Source organism: Phascolarctos cinereus, unplaced genomic scaffold (assembly GCF_003287225.1).
Source record: "Phascolarctos cinereus isolate Bilbo 61053 unplaced genomic scaffold, phaCin_HiC Scaffold_3;HRSCAF=262, whole genome shotgun sequence".
Classification (NCBI taxonomy): domain Eukaryota; kingdom Metazoa; phylum Chordata; class Mammalia; order Diprotodontia; family Phascolarctidae; genus Phascolarctos; species Phascolarctos cinereus.
The window spans coordinates 30629987-30643926 of NW_027555736.1; the positions used below are offsets into that span (position 1 = coordinate 30629987).

Here is a 13940-nt window from a genome sequence, read left to right on the forward strand (position 1 = left end):
AGCGGAAGTGACGCCTGGCGGACGGCCGGGGCCGCTTCCTTTTCTCGCCATCGCTCGCGGTGAGGGGCTCGTGCGGAGCGGGCCGGGAAGGGCCGACGGCAGACGATGCCCAGCAAGGTCCTGTGGGGAGACCTGATGGAGAAGGAGGCGCCCCTGGACGGGCCAGACAGCCCGCGGAGGGACAGCGGCAGGCACAAGGTGAGTGCGGCGGAACCTCGGCCGCCCTGTCAGGCCCGGCCCGGCCCCCGCTCGGGACCACCCCGCCCCCGGCCCCCATCGCCTCCTGGCGGCTCCGGACGCCGCGAGTCCCCCCGCAGAGCCCAGAAGGTCCGGCCGGAGGGGGAGGGACGTCCTCGCGGGGGAGGGGAGGGACCGAACCCGCCCGCCCCCTTATCCTCGCGGGGAAACTGAGGCTGGGCGCAGGAGGGCGCGCCGGGGAGCTCGGGGGCATGACGGGGGAAGCGACGGAGCCGGGGTCGGCAGAACCCCCGCCTGTGACCCGGACTCCCGCCCCGGCCCGGGGCGCTGCCCGGGAGCCGCAGTCGGGGGCGGGTCCCGGGGCGCCCCTGCCCAGCCCCGCGTTTGTGAAGCAGGTCGGGCGGCTATCCTTGACCCCGGCTCCAGGGGCTTTGCCTTTGGGACTTAAAAGATCTGACTTTGTCCCTCCATCAGTAAAGATCCGCCGCCCCTAGCAGGTGGTTGCAGGATTTCCTGGGTCTAAAAGCTCGTCCCTTTGAGTGTGACGATTCTGCCCCGCGCATGGCAGACCTCGGCGTAGCAGAACACGCGTCGAATGTTTCCTATCATTGTTACGGACGTTGCATAGTCGCAGATTTTGCATATTTTCCCTTGCAAGCGCCTGAGGATGTGAGAGATGTTACAAGTGTTGTGAGGGAACGAGGCTCAGGTTTAATGTGGTTTGACTGTGGGCGCAGCAAGGAGTAATTGTTGGGATTTGAAGCTAGAATTTTCTGTCCGTTTCCATTTAAGTTCCACAAGTGTTTATTGGGTCTGCCACGTGCAAACGCCCAGGCTCCAGGGATACAAAGACAAAAGGAAAAACTGTCCCTGCCCTATGGGAGCACAGGGACCAGTCTAATGGGGAGCTACAGCGTGTAAACATAGAAAGATAGAGATGATAATTCAGGGATGGAGGGGGACCAGGAAAGGTTCCCCCAGGAGGTGACGCGTTCTGGGATTTCAAGAGTTGGAGGTGAAGAACGGAGTGCGGATGGGGGGCAGCCAGTGAGAATGCAAGAGAATGGACTACTTAGTCCCAGACATGGAGTGTGGGAAGGGAAGTCTTGCACCCTAGGCCCAGAAGGCTTTAATCCAGCAAACTGAGCAGTTGTTTGTTTTAAACCAACCCCCCCCCCCCCCGTAGCTCTTAAAGGTTCTCAATCAAGAGAATTCGTGATCAGACTTATGCTTTGAGATCAACTTTAGTACCTTTCTAGAGGGGATGAGGGCCTGAATGATCTGGTTGGCTATGTAAGTGGAGGACGGAAAAAAAAAATCAGAGCTCACTCTCTAGCCGTCTCACCTTTGAGGCAGTCGGGAGAGCGCTTAATGATAATGGCAGCAAAATATTTTTTGTTTGTGTATTTCATAGTGCTTTGTCTATTTGTTTGGGAACTAAGTTTTGTAAATAATAAAAGGCAGTGTGTAATCAAGTGATAAGTTATGTTTCATTGAGAGTGTGCTCTTAGTCTCCCCCGTAGGGATAAGAGCCTAGACCTGTGACTTTATTAGCACAGAGAATTCCTCTGTGAGGTAGCTCAGTGCCTGTGCAGGTCAGCAATTTCTCTGCAGCTTACAGTCTTGGCCAGCGGCCTGAGCAGAGAGGGGGAGTGACTTGCTCCTCATCTTCTTGGCCATGCAGATATTACCCTCTCAAAATGAGTTTGATTTTTTTTTTCAATCAACAAGCGTTTTTTGGCATGTACTATGATGTGCCAAGCATTGTGCTAAGCACTGGAGGATACAAAGGAAAAGCAAAAACAGCCCTTACCCTCAAAAAGCTTACATTCTAATGGGGAAAGACAAAATAACTAACGCAATATAAATAACAGAATAAATGGAAGATGCTTTAGAGGGGATGGCACCGAGGGGGATCAAAAGAAGCTCCCTGAAGGAGGTGGTGCTTGAGGTGAGTCTTAAAGAAGGCAAAGATTCTGAGAGTTGGGGAGGGAATGTTCTTGTGCTAACCACAGCAAGCGGACCAATGTAGCTGAATTGTAGCGTGCGTTGAGGGAAGCAGAATGTAGGGAGATTGGAAAGGCAGAAAGGGACCAGATTGGGAGGAGTCGTAATGCCAAACCAGGCAGTTTCTATTTCATCCTAGAGGTAATGGGGAGGGAGAGAGGTGACATGAATAGACCTGCTTTAGTAAAATCACGTTGGCAGCTGAATAGAAAATGGATGAGATTGGGGAAAGACTTGAGGTAGGCAGACCAACAAGAAGGCTCTTGGAATAGTTCAGGCAAGACGTGTTGAAGGCCTCTTCTGGGGTGGCTGTTAGGATGGAGAGAAGGGGACGTGTAGAAAATGAGATCTGACAATTGTTTGGATTTATGTGGTAAATGAGAGAAATTGAGGCTGACACAGAGGCTGTGAGCCTGGATGGTGGATATTAGCAAGTTCAGAAGCAGGGAGGATTTTGATAATAAATGGATTCTGTTGGACATGTTGAGGTTGAGATGCCGGCAGGATACCCATTTTTAAATTTCCAGCAGGTAGTTGGTGATGAAGAAGTACAGCTCAGAAGAGACACTAGAGCTGAATAAACAGATCTGGAAATCATCGGCATGGAGATGGTAACAGGATGCTACTGAGCCAGCCTCTAACCCCTGAATGCTTGGAGCCACACAAAGTAGGCCTAGAGACAGGAGTGCCAGTAACTAAGGAGCAGTTTAATTAGTCACTTTCAGAATGAGGAATGTTCTCCAAGTTGGAGTAAAAGCACGGCTTATATACATAAATCACACATGGGGAAGGTGGATTGCAAGCAGTTGTTTTCCAGGGCCTGAACGGTTTTCCCATGACAGGCCCACAGTACAGATAGACAATACAACAATTCTTTGATTAGTTTCCTTGGATCCAGGGAAGGACCTGATTTAATTTTATTTCTTTTTCCTCCATTCCAAATCATGGTTGAGAAATCTTTTCTTGAGGAGTTATTTGTGATTTCCACAAGGATAGGAGGGTGTGCGCGTGCGCATGTGTGCGTGTGTGTGTGTGTGTGTGTGTGTGTGTGTGTGTGTGGGGGAAATGGAGTGGTAGGGCATAGTAGGTACTGGTTTGGAGAGTCACCAGCCAAGATTCAGGATCCCCTGGCAGGTTGCAGTCTTACTTCCTTACCTTCTTTAGATATGGATGAACCCAAAGTGCAGTCCTTGGCTATTTTCTCTTTGTATATTCTGTCCTTTGATTTTCTCTGCTTCCATGTCCTGATCATTAGCACTGTGCATGTGATTCCCAGATTATCTGTGTCATCTACCATAACTTCTTCCCAGTATCCTTGTTCCATACTTCCATCTATACTGCCTGCTGGATATTTTCACCTACATGTCCTACTGACACTTTAAACTCAGAAATGTCCAAAATACCAAGCTATTCTCTGTCTCTGGTCGGTTTGTCTGTTTGTCTCTCTAATCCTTTCCCCTCCCCTTAACTGCTGATGGCAATACCATCTTCTAGTGACTCGGGTTCATAATCCTGGAATCACCTTGTATTCTCAGCTCTCATACCCACTAAGCTGCCTCTGTGATTTTTCTCACATCTGTTCCCTACATGACTTTACTGATGCCATTACTTATGCTTGGAATGAATGGTTTTCTTGACTCCCATCTATCAAAATCCCAGTCTTTATTCAAGACCCAGCTCAGATGAGAAATATTTCATGACACTTGCCTTGATTTCTGTGGTTTTCTGTCCCAACCCTTACCAAAAGTGCTCTCTCTTTTTTCATAACACAGTAGCATGTTGCCTTGACTTCATTTCTTCTCTAATGCCATGTTTTTTGTGTTACAGCTTTTTTTCTATTGTAGCATAAGCTCAGGGCCTAACACATTGTGCTTATAAATGTTGACTTGAATTAGTGAGCATTGCTCTAAATCACCTGAAGTCATAGTAAGAGAACTTTGTAGCAGTCTTTTTAATTTATTTTATTTTAATTTATTTATTACTGTTATTTGTTTCATCAACAGAGTGATAAAAGGAAGTTGAACCACCGAGATGACTTTAAAAAGAAATTGGAAACATCAGATAATGATGATGTAGATGAACTCAGTCCCCCCAAATCCAAAAAATCAAAAAGAAAAGAGAAGCTAAATGGAGACACAAAAGAAGGGCTAGATAGATTTCCAAGTGAATTTTCAGGCTCACCTAGACCTGACAAGGCAAAAAAGAAAGACTTCTCCCGTACTGAAGAAAATGGAAGGACTTCAAAGAGCCGATCGTCTCTTAGCAACTCCAGCCACACAGCCAAATACAGTAAGCCGGAGGAGGTATGAGGCTTTGTTTTGTATTTGGCGGGTCCATCAGTGGATCCTTGATATCGTCATTGAGGGCACTCCCTCCGGGGGTTCAGTTCATCATCATTTGCACCTTCTCGTGGTGTGAGACTCCCATGCGTGGACTCCCAGGATATATTAGAGCTCTTTACCAAGGCCTTTTAATATCACATGGCTACCAGGGTAGCGGCATTCACATCTTATCTCTTACATTAAGCTAAAGACGTGTATGCGTACTACCCTTGAATGTAGATTTCATCCCTCAAACGAGATGGCTTTGGACAGTGAAGTAGGCGTTGTGCACACATAAACACACACACCCCAAAATTAAACAGGTTGTAAGGATTTGGGTTTCATACAAAGCCAGATTTTTTGGGGAAAGTATGACCTGTATTCAGACCAACACAGTATAACAGTATGAGGCTGGTTTATTTAAACTTATGGGTAATCATGCTCAAATGTCTGCTCTGTAGACAAACTTTGCTTTATATTATGCATTGACAAGTATGCTGAATTCTTAGGAGATGTTTCTTTAGAATATCACATGGCCTTATAGTTAGCCAGGCTCAAAAATTCAAGCCTGCAAGATCTTTGATTAATCTGAATGTTCTCCTTTATCTTTTTCCATATATCCAAAATAAAAATGGAACTCATAATGTCAGTAAATTTTAGTGGCCTGGAGAAACAATTAATGAAGCTATGGGTTATAGTTAAAATGTCCACTGAGTGGTTTCTTTCAGATCTAGATTTATATACCTGACTTAGTTCCCATGGCTGATGTGGTCTGTATTTTATCTCAGTGTTCTGCTTTAATAAGTAGTAATATTATTATATATGTGTACATGTAGACATATACATAAGACATATATTGCTGTACCTTAGTTTATTAAGTGAATTCTTGAATAGTGAATATGAATTAAATATTGTATTAAAAGAACTAGGCCACTTTACTTTTTAAAAGATTGTAATTGTAATGTCCCCTAAATTTATTGGTTTTTTAGATTTGGCAATTTATCTGTTTTGTAAATTTTAGTATTTTATAAAATTAAATAGTGGTAGGTGAATATTAACTTGGGGGTCCTGGAAAACGTTTACCTGAGTATAGAATGTAGAATGTAGCATGAGCTATATTTGAACTTGGATTTAATTTTGATAGGACCTAACACCTGACCAGAAAGAAGGCGCGTTCTCCCGGTTCCCTATCTCTGAAGAAACAATCAGACTTCTCAAAGGTAATGTGAAGATTAGGTCAGTGTGTAGTGAAGCGAAACTACTCTTGTGCCTTTTCTGGTCAAAAGAAAAGTATCGTTTAAGACAGTGTGAAAAAACCGATCTTTAATTATACTTCTGTCTGTGCTGTCCTTGTTGATCTTCTCTTATTACCTTAAGGAGTCCTGTCTCTCAAAAGTTATTTTTAACATTGTGAATTAGTTATGTACTAATTATTATTTGTAAATGTGATTTTTTATTATTATTATAATTACTAGTGATGAGAGGCAGCGTGGTATAATCAATAGAGTGCTGGCCAAGGAGGTAGGAAGACCTGGGTTCCACTCCTGACTGATTCACACTGATTTTGTTGCAGGAGCCCAGGCAGATCACTTGACTGCATAGCATCCTGAATGATGACAGAATACATTGAGAACAGTTGTTGATTTGCATGGGTGGAGGGAGGCTTTACATGGGAAGTTTCCTGTGTCAGTGAAATTGGATCAAGACTAAAAAAAATTATTTTACCCAATTTAATTTGCTTGAATACTCATAATCTGTATTTTGGGAATTGCTTCATTTTACCTGGGAATTTGTAGGGTTTTGTTTTTTAAGAAACCTGGGATTATATCAGTTCTAGCAGCCCCGTAAGCTGCTATTTTTCAGCCTAGGTTGAAGTTAAAGCTAGCAGTCTCTTGGTGAGCCATTGTATGCAGATTCATTCTGTTGGGCCATTGATTTATTTTGTCATTTGGTATTCTACAGTGTTAGCACTGGAAGAGAACCATGTGAGCTTTTGGTCCAACCCTCCCATCTTACAGTGAGAAGGCCTTTCTGAGGTCCCGAAGGCAGTTTTTTGGACTCCCAGGCCTCTGGTCCTTTCTTTTTAAGTATAGACAACTTACCCCATTGTTAGCTGCTCTAAATTTGTTTCATTGATGAACTTACTTGCAGCAACTTTGGGGTGAATTCCCTTTGCATTGATGGAGTTCTTGAGGAGTTGTGGGAAGGGTAATCTGTTTACCAATCCCCTCCACCCTCTGTGTGGGTATAAGCAGATCCACATTATAGGCAGGTAAACATGCTTCTTTGGAGCATAAATAAGAATGTGACTGTCATTTGGACAGCCTCTCTACAGAAGCCCCAGGAATCTGTATTGGTCATGCAAGTACCAGAGCTGATGCTGCAGAACAATTCTAACAACATTTCATTTTACAGCTCGAGGGGTAACTTATTTGTTTCCCATCCAAGTGAAGACATTTAGTCCTGTATACGAAGGGAAAGATTTAATTGCTCAGGCACGGACAGGAACAGGGAAGACATTTTCATTTGCTATCCCTTTGATTGAGAAACTCCAAAGAGATCAGGAAGAAATGAAAAAAACCCGATCTCCAAAGGTAACCATTACAATTACAGGCATGAATGGCTTTAAATAATAGTATTATGAAGGAAAAGAGATTGTTGTCTAAGCTTCAGTATCTGAAAATAAAAAGTCCAATGAGCCTTCTGGGTCTCAAAGCAAACATTTCAGAAAGAATCCTCTCACCTTTTGGAAATTGCATAGTAAAGATTAGTGCTGTCTATGGGTCTTGAGATTTTTTTTGTAACTTCATATAACATGAAGCTGATAAGTTTATTTTTAAAGTACTTACACATGTAATTATGTTCAGTAATACCTTTTCCTAGAAATCTACCTTGTTTATGGAGACTTAATTTTTTTTTTAAGAATTCACTTTTTCATGTGAAATTAGAATATCATTCAGATGGTAGAAATAAGTTGTTTTTTCCTCCTCAGAACTGCTTTAAAGGAGACTTTGGTGGTTCTTTTTACTTTTTAGAGATGTGTGATGCCATATTCAATCCCTGCTTTTAAGTATGTGTCTTTATGTGACTTTAGGTCTTGGAAATGCATCTCTCTCTCTCTCTCTCTCTCTGTCTCTCTTTTTTCTTTTTAAACCACTAACCAGGTGCTTGTTCTGGCTCCGACGAGGGAACTGGCAAACCAAGTAGCCAAAGACTTCCAAGACATAACTCGGAAGCTTAGTGTGGCGTGTTTTTATGGAGGAACACCATATCAAGGCCAAAGTGAGTGAATGTTTGTGGTAATTGTTAAACATACAGTTATTGGTATAGCAAAGGAAACAGCAGACACTCTTAGACTTTTTTTATTTACCAATAGTATTGGCTTTTTTCCCCCTTCCTTAGTTAATCACATTAGAAGGGGTATCGACATCTTAGTTGGGACCCCTGGCCGTATCAAAGACCACCTGCAGAGTGGCCGTTTGGATCTGTCTAAACTGCGTCATGTTGTGCTTGATGAAGTGGACCAAATGTTAGATATGGGCTTTGCTGACCAAGTGGAGGACATTATCCACGGATCTTACAAAACAGGTATTTCAAAATAATGTCAAAGGTGGATTAAAAAAAATCTTCATGAAGCCTTTGAATTTTCTGAGGTGTGCATATGCATGCATAAATATTTGGGCTTTGGACTTAGAAAAAGTACATTCATCTTGGGTTTGGGGATTTGGCTGGAGAGCTTCAAAGAGTCTTACAATGATGTTCTAGGACACTGAATCAGATTTATTTGTTTAAGGTTCCGAAGACAATCCTCAGACCCTCCTGTTTTCTGCAACTTGCCCACAGTGGGTATATAAAGTTGCCAAAAAATACATGAAAACCAAATATGAAGAGATTGATCTCGTGGGGAAAATGACTCAAAAGACTGCAACCACTGTGGAAGTAAGGAATTTTGTTTAAAAATAATAATAATGATAGTTCTGCTGTAATGAGAAAGGTGTTTCCAAAAAGCATCAAGCTATGCAAAATTTGCATTTAAGCCACAGGGCTTATGGAGGAAGTGGGGTTAGGACACAACCCTTAAAAACCTTGTCAGTGATGTGTCAAAAAATGATAGGAACCTAATGAAAATTGTAGCACAGTTTTATACATGTTAAATGTTTAAAAAATAAATACTACAAATAGTGTCAGCATCCATGGCCGCCTCCTTGGCCTCCTCCTCAGCCTCCTCCCTCCCTGTCTGTCCCTTTCCACAGTCCACACAAGTTAGGTTGAAATCCTGACCTCAGTGTGCCTACATCGAGGTGGGGGTGGGGGATGAGGACCAGCCCGTCTCTTCCTGCAGTTCCTGCTGCTCCAGAAGATATACAATAAATTTGCCAATTTACCTTGACAGACACCTAAAGTTTGTTCGTGGAAGTAGGCATGGAAGGATTGCAGCTCATGAGTTATTTTGAAGTGGTGAATTTTTCTGCGTTGCCAACGTTCTCTTGAAGAGAAGTCTTGAGGGAGCAAACTCAGTTCTAGTTCTGGTCAGAATGTTCCCTGTTGTATCAGTTGAATTGGAACAAATTCTCGTTTTTGAAACATGCACTTAGAGCCGAACTAATTATTAGCATTTACGCGGAGCTTTAAGGTTTGCAAAGTGCATTTACAATGACCTGGTGAGATAGGTGCCCTTCTTCATAATGGTGGCTGTTAGTGTTTCGGTTAGAGGTATTTAGGGGATATGAAATGAAATCTCTGCGCATGTGCAGACTGAGCCTCATTCTTTTGCTCACTCAGCAGAGCTCAAGATGTGCTTGGTCTGAGACAGATCAAAAATAATTGTTTCAGCTTCTGGAAGATATCAGTCATTTGGGAAGTAGAGCTTGACAGGGACTGTCTTTCTGTGATTTCGTAGATCACATTTTTGAAATTTTCTCTCAAAGCATTTGGCCATCCAGTGCCACTGGTCTCAGAGGGCAGCAGTGATCGGTGACGTCATTCAGGTCTACAGTGGAAATGACGGGAGAGCCATCATCTTTTGCGAGACGAAGAAAAATGTGGCCGAGATGGCCTTGAACCCTCACATAAAGCAGGTAGTTACTTTCTGTAGAGCCCTGGTAGTTGAGGCTGTGGGAATAGGAAGTGATTAGGAGCTTGTTGGTTTGTGGGACATGTTGGATTGACGTTCAGAATTCAGTTAAGGTCAAAGAACTGAATGTTAGAAAAAGAACAACCCTCAGGTCAGGTCATTTGCTCCATTATTACTGTTTTTGACGAAAGGCGCTGCAAAGCAATTTGATTTTTAAAATATGTTAGAGTCAGGGATCAAAGGGAATAAGATTTGAGTGAGTTTCTGAGTATAAGGAGGATTTTAGCTTTGATTTATTAAAAGATTAAACAAATGACTACACCCGTTTGTGATTTTAACTGTTGTCTGTAAAGCAGCTGTGGTTTTTAAATAGCCTATGCAAACCGACACTCTGAATAGTTGCATATATTTTTATGTTGGATGGCAAGTACTTATTGTTGCAAGTAGTAATTGTTCTTCAGCGGAGACCCTTTAAATGATCCTGTGGAGTTGCTGGAGTGATTGCAGATGCAAAGGGCAGAACGAAACGTAGAGGATCGTTAAGGTCACTAGGATCTAACAGAATGTCTTGCATAGGGATCATGGATTCAGGCCACAAATGAGTGACCAAGGGAGGGATTTAGCATGGTGGGAGACCTGCAGAGCTGTCTGGCTACCTGACTGGGACAAGTTGCAGCAGATCAGACTGTTGAGGGTGTCTGGAAGTGTGTAGCTTTCTGGCCTGAGCTTGCCCCTAAGATCCTTGAAGAATGCAGCACTCAGTATGCAAAGAACATAGCACCAGGACTCCAGATAATAAAGGTTTGAATCGTACAAACCCCTAACATTCTAAAAGTAGGCAGGGCCAGCCTTAACACAGTCCCAATTTAAGAAGGCTAGATGGAATGAGTAACAGCACTTCTGTCCTAGAGGAGGTGATTAATAAATACTGGTTGAGTTGAATTTTTAGGTGGGATCTACTTTGACCAATTTAATTATTCTATGCCAATTCTGTATTTAATTATTCAGAATAACCATTCTGAAACGCATAGTTTTTGATTAGACCCAGTTATTGCTATGTGGGTACCTGCTTGAGAAATGATTTATGAATCCCATAGGTACAATAAATAGCATCCTGGTCCTTATAGGTTTGTAGCCAGCCATCACTTAAGTGGGACAAGGTTCTAAAGGTAGGCTCCAGCTACTAAAGCATTTGATTTTGGCCATGAACACATGGCCCTGTTTGTAGGGAATTGAGCCTCTGACCCAAGCACATAGGCTCAAATACCCTTTGGTTACTTAGTTCACTTTCAAGTGCAAACATAAGTCAGTTTACATACCTAGCCTAGGAATCGATGAGCCTGCTTCTGATGGCCAGAGGAAGGCAGCCACAGTGGCAGGTGTTGCCTTTTGACACTAAGGGAGTGGGGGTAATTTACCTTCTTACTGGGTTTTGGGTGGCGGCCCAAATAGAAATTCATTACATGGTACGTTAACCTGAGGCCCTGACTCCTGTTTTTGCAGCATCCCTTCTGTAGGAAAAACCTGTTTAGATTTCTGAACTGCAAGTCAACTGATTTGACACTGTCTGCATGGAGGCTGCCAGTATTAACAGAGTGTGTTGTCATCATTAGTGGTGACCAAGTGAGAACTGCCATGTCTTGTCTTTTTTTTTTTTAATTTGTTTTTAGTTTTCAGCATTCACTTCAGTAAGCTTTCGGGTTTTAAATTTTCTTTGCTTCCTCCCCTCCTCTCTCCTCAAGATAGCATGCAATCTGATATAGGCTCTACATGTACATTCCTACTAAACATATTTTCATATTAGTCGTGTTGTAAAGAAGAATTAGAACCAATTGGACCATGTTTTGTCTTTTAAGTGAACTAGAAAGAGATGGCTGTGAAGACCCCTATGTGATACACAATCGACATAATTAATATTGATGATTTGGTGGCTTCTGTTTGTTAACACTAGGTGAAATTAGGCTTTCCTTCTCTAAAGATTTAGATGACATTTCATTAAAATGGTTGCAACTCGTTTAGCTATGTTCTTTAATGCTTCAAGGGAGCCTGGTCTTCTCCAAAAGACGTGGGGGTCTTTTGAAGCATTAGAGACCCCTGATGCAGAGCAGTCAATGCCTCCACATCTTGGAGGGTCACTCACAGGGAGCTCTGTCCAGAACAATTCATTGCTTGATAGCCAGGCTTGGGGTGATGACTTGCTTTGGAATTGTACCAGCTTAGAGCAGGGCTTCTTAAATGTTTTCCACTTGTGGTTCCTTCAGCACTTCTTAAACCCACAGTTTAAGAAGCGCTGGCTTAGGGGACCAGGATACCTGAACTTGAAGGAGTTTGATCAATCAGCCATGACCTGTGCCCCCAGGCAGAACCTTCAGCAATGCTGGGTCACCTCTGAGCCACAATGAGGTACCCACCAGAGGAGGACTTTACTAGGCCGTGTTGGTAAAATAGGGCTTATAAAATGTCAGGGCTGTCCTGGTTCTACCAAAAGTGGGTACTATCAGTGCTTTTCATTTTTTTCCCCTCTTTATAATAGAATGCACAGTGTTTGCATGGAGATATTGCACAGTCACAAAGAGAAATAACACTGAAAGGCTTCAGGGAAGGCAGCTTCAAAGTTTTGGTGGCAACTAACGTGGCTGCTCGTGGTTTGGATATTCCTGAAGTTGATCTCGTCATTCAAAGTTCACCTCCACAGGTGGGAGATGAGGGTATGGTTTTAATGTGAAGGCCCTGCTGTTTTCATTCTTGAGAGTGGTTTAAATAAACTTCATTGTTTATTAGTGGTATGTTCTTTGTTCTTTGGGATAGAGAAGCCTGAGATGTTTTCTGTTGTTCCTTAGCCCCTTATATATTCTCATAGATTAGCTTTTTACAACAGCGTTTATTATTGTTGTTATTATTATTAGTGCTTTTATTATCCGTATTTTATAGGTGAGGATATTGAGATCAGGGAGATCAAATGACTTGCCCAGGGTCACACAGCTAAGGAAGTGTCTGAGGCAGGATTTGAAGTCAGAGCTTCCTGACTTCCATTCTCACGGTCTGTCCATGAAGCCTCCTGGCTGGCCCATGGTTTTATGTATCCAAAGTAGGAAGCAACAAAACTACCAGAAGGAGGAAATAGACCATGGAAAACATTAGAAGAGAGGAAGGTTTGACTTTTACTTCACAGTAAAAGGTTTTCAAAGAAATGATCGAAAGACTTTATAACATAGCTGTTATATGATTTTATGGCTACTAGTATAATCTTCCTGAATGCAGTTATCTGTTGTGCACCGTGCCAGAAGTTTCAAGAGGCTTATCTCTTCTTATTCAGGATGTTGAATCCTACATCCATCGTTCTGGACGCACAGGGAGAGCTGGACGCACAGGGATTTGTATATGTTTTTATCAGCCAAATGAAAGAGGCCAGCTGAAATATGTGGAAGGAAAAGCGGTGAGTAGAGCTATGGCCTCCTGCCTCCGCTACGGGGGGGGGGGGGGAAGTGCTCTCTTTAATGATAAATCACAGGCGCGGACCTTCTGCTGATTGTCAGTTTTTGTTCTTGGATATGAAATGTACAGAAAGTTAAAATCTCTTTGAGAGTTTTTGTTTTAAGAAAGCTTTTATTGTGGAGAAAGTCTCATTCTCATTTTTCCTTAGATTTTAAAAAAGCTTGATAGCTTAGAAAAATAGGAATGAAACAGAGGAGCATTTCACTTTAATTTTAGTGTAGGTTCCTTATTCCAGCAAGAGGGTCAGGTAATTGTGGTAGGGGCGCTGAGGAGTTCTTTGAAGTCTTGTTTGGGCAGTGAAAAGGGCATTCCTCCCTTGCCACCCTCAGTTGTGAACTATCCGCAGCCACTTCTTCTCTGCACCACTTTTCCATGTTTCTCGCTGACTCTTTCCTGGGAGATAGACCTTACTCTGCTGCTTTTAATTTAAGGAAGCCAGAAAAGCGCTTCAGCCCTTGCATCTTTTATGCTTCACTCTCGCTACAGTGTATGCTAGCCCCCTCCTTTTTTGGTCATATCTTTCATGCACGGTGTCTTTCATACTACTGATTGTGCACAAATCATCGGTGATGGTGTGCTGCAACGTACATGCGGCCACCTTGTGTCTTTGTATTGCTTTTTGGGCCGGTTCTACCGTTTTGATTCTTCTGAGACCTTGATGTTCAGTGATTCTCAGAAGGAGAATATTGATGTTAAAAATGTAGCTTGGACTCATTGAAAGCAGCGTGTGGTTCCCTAAATGTAATCCAGCCTAAAGGTATTCAGTTCTGAGTGCATATCATCACTTATCTGTAGGGTGCTTGTCTAAGGTGTTTGCAGTAAGGGATTCAGTGGACCATCTGTTG

At 42.9% G+C, this 13940-nt stretch overlaps 1 protein-coding gene across 3 annotated transcripts in view; it reads left to right on the top strand.

Annotated features, from left to right (window-relative positions):
• The window catches only part of DDX50 (DExD-box helicase 50), a 28318-nt gene continuing 14378 nt past the window's right edge, over positions 1–13940 (top strand). The window contains exons 1-10 of one of the 3 annotated variants that reach the window (XM_020975152.2): positions 1–198; positions 4209–4508; positions 5671–5746; positions 6942–7120; positions 7691–7808; positions 7929–8114; positions 8320–8465; positions 9455–9604; positions 12134–12295; positions 12917–13036. In XM_020975152.2, the coding sequence (XP_020830811.1) occupies positions 106–198; positions 4209–4508; positions 5671–5746; positions 6942–7120; positions 7691–7808; positions 7929–8114; positions 8320–8465; positions 9455–9604; positions 12134–12295; positions 12917–13036 (1530 nt within the window). In that variant the 5' untranslated portion in view covers positions 1–105. Of the gene's footprint in view, positions 199–2743; positions 2817–4208; positions 4509–5670; positions 5747–6941; positions 7121–7690; positions 7809–7928; positions 8115–8319; positions 8466–9454; positions 9605–12133; positions 12296–12916; positions 13037–13940 lie in introns of those variants that run through there. The other 2 variants (XM_020975153.2, XM_020975154.2) reach the window with 2 other exon arrangements.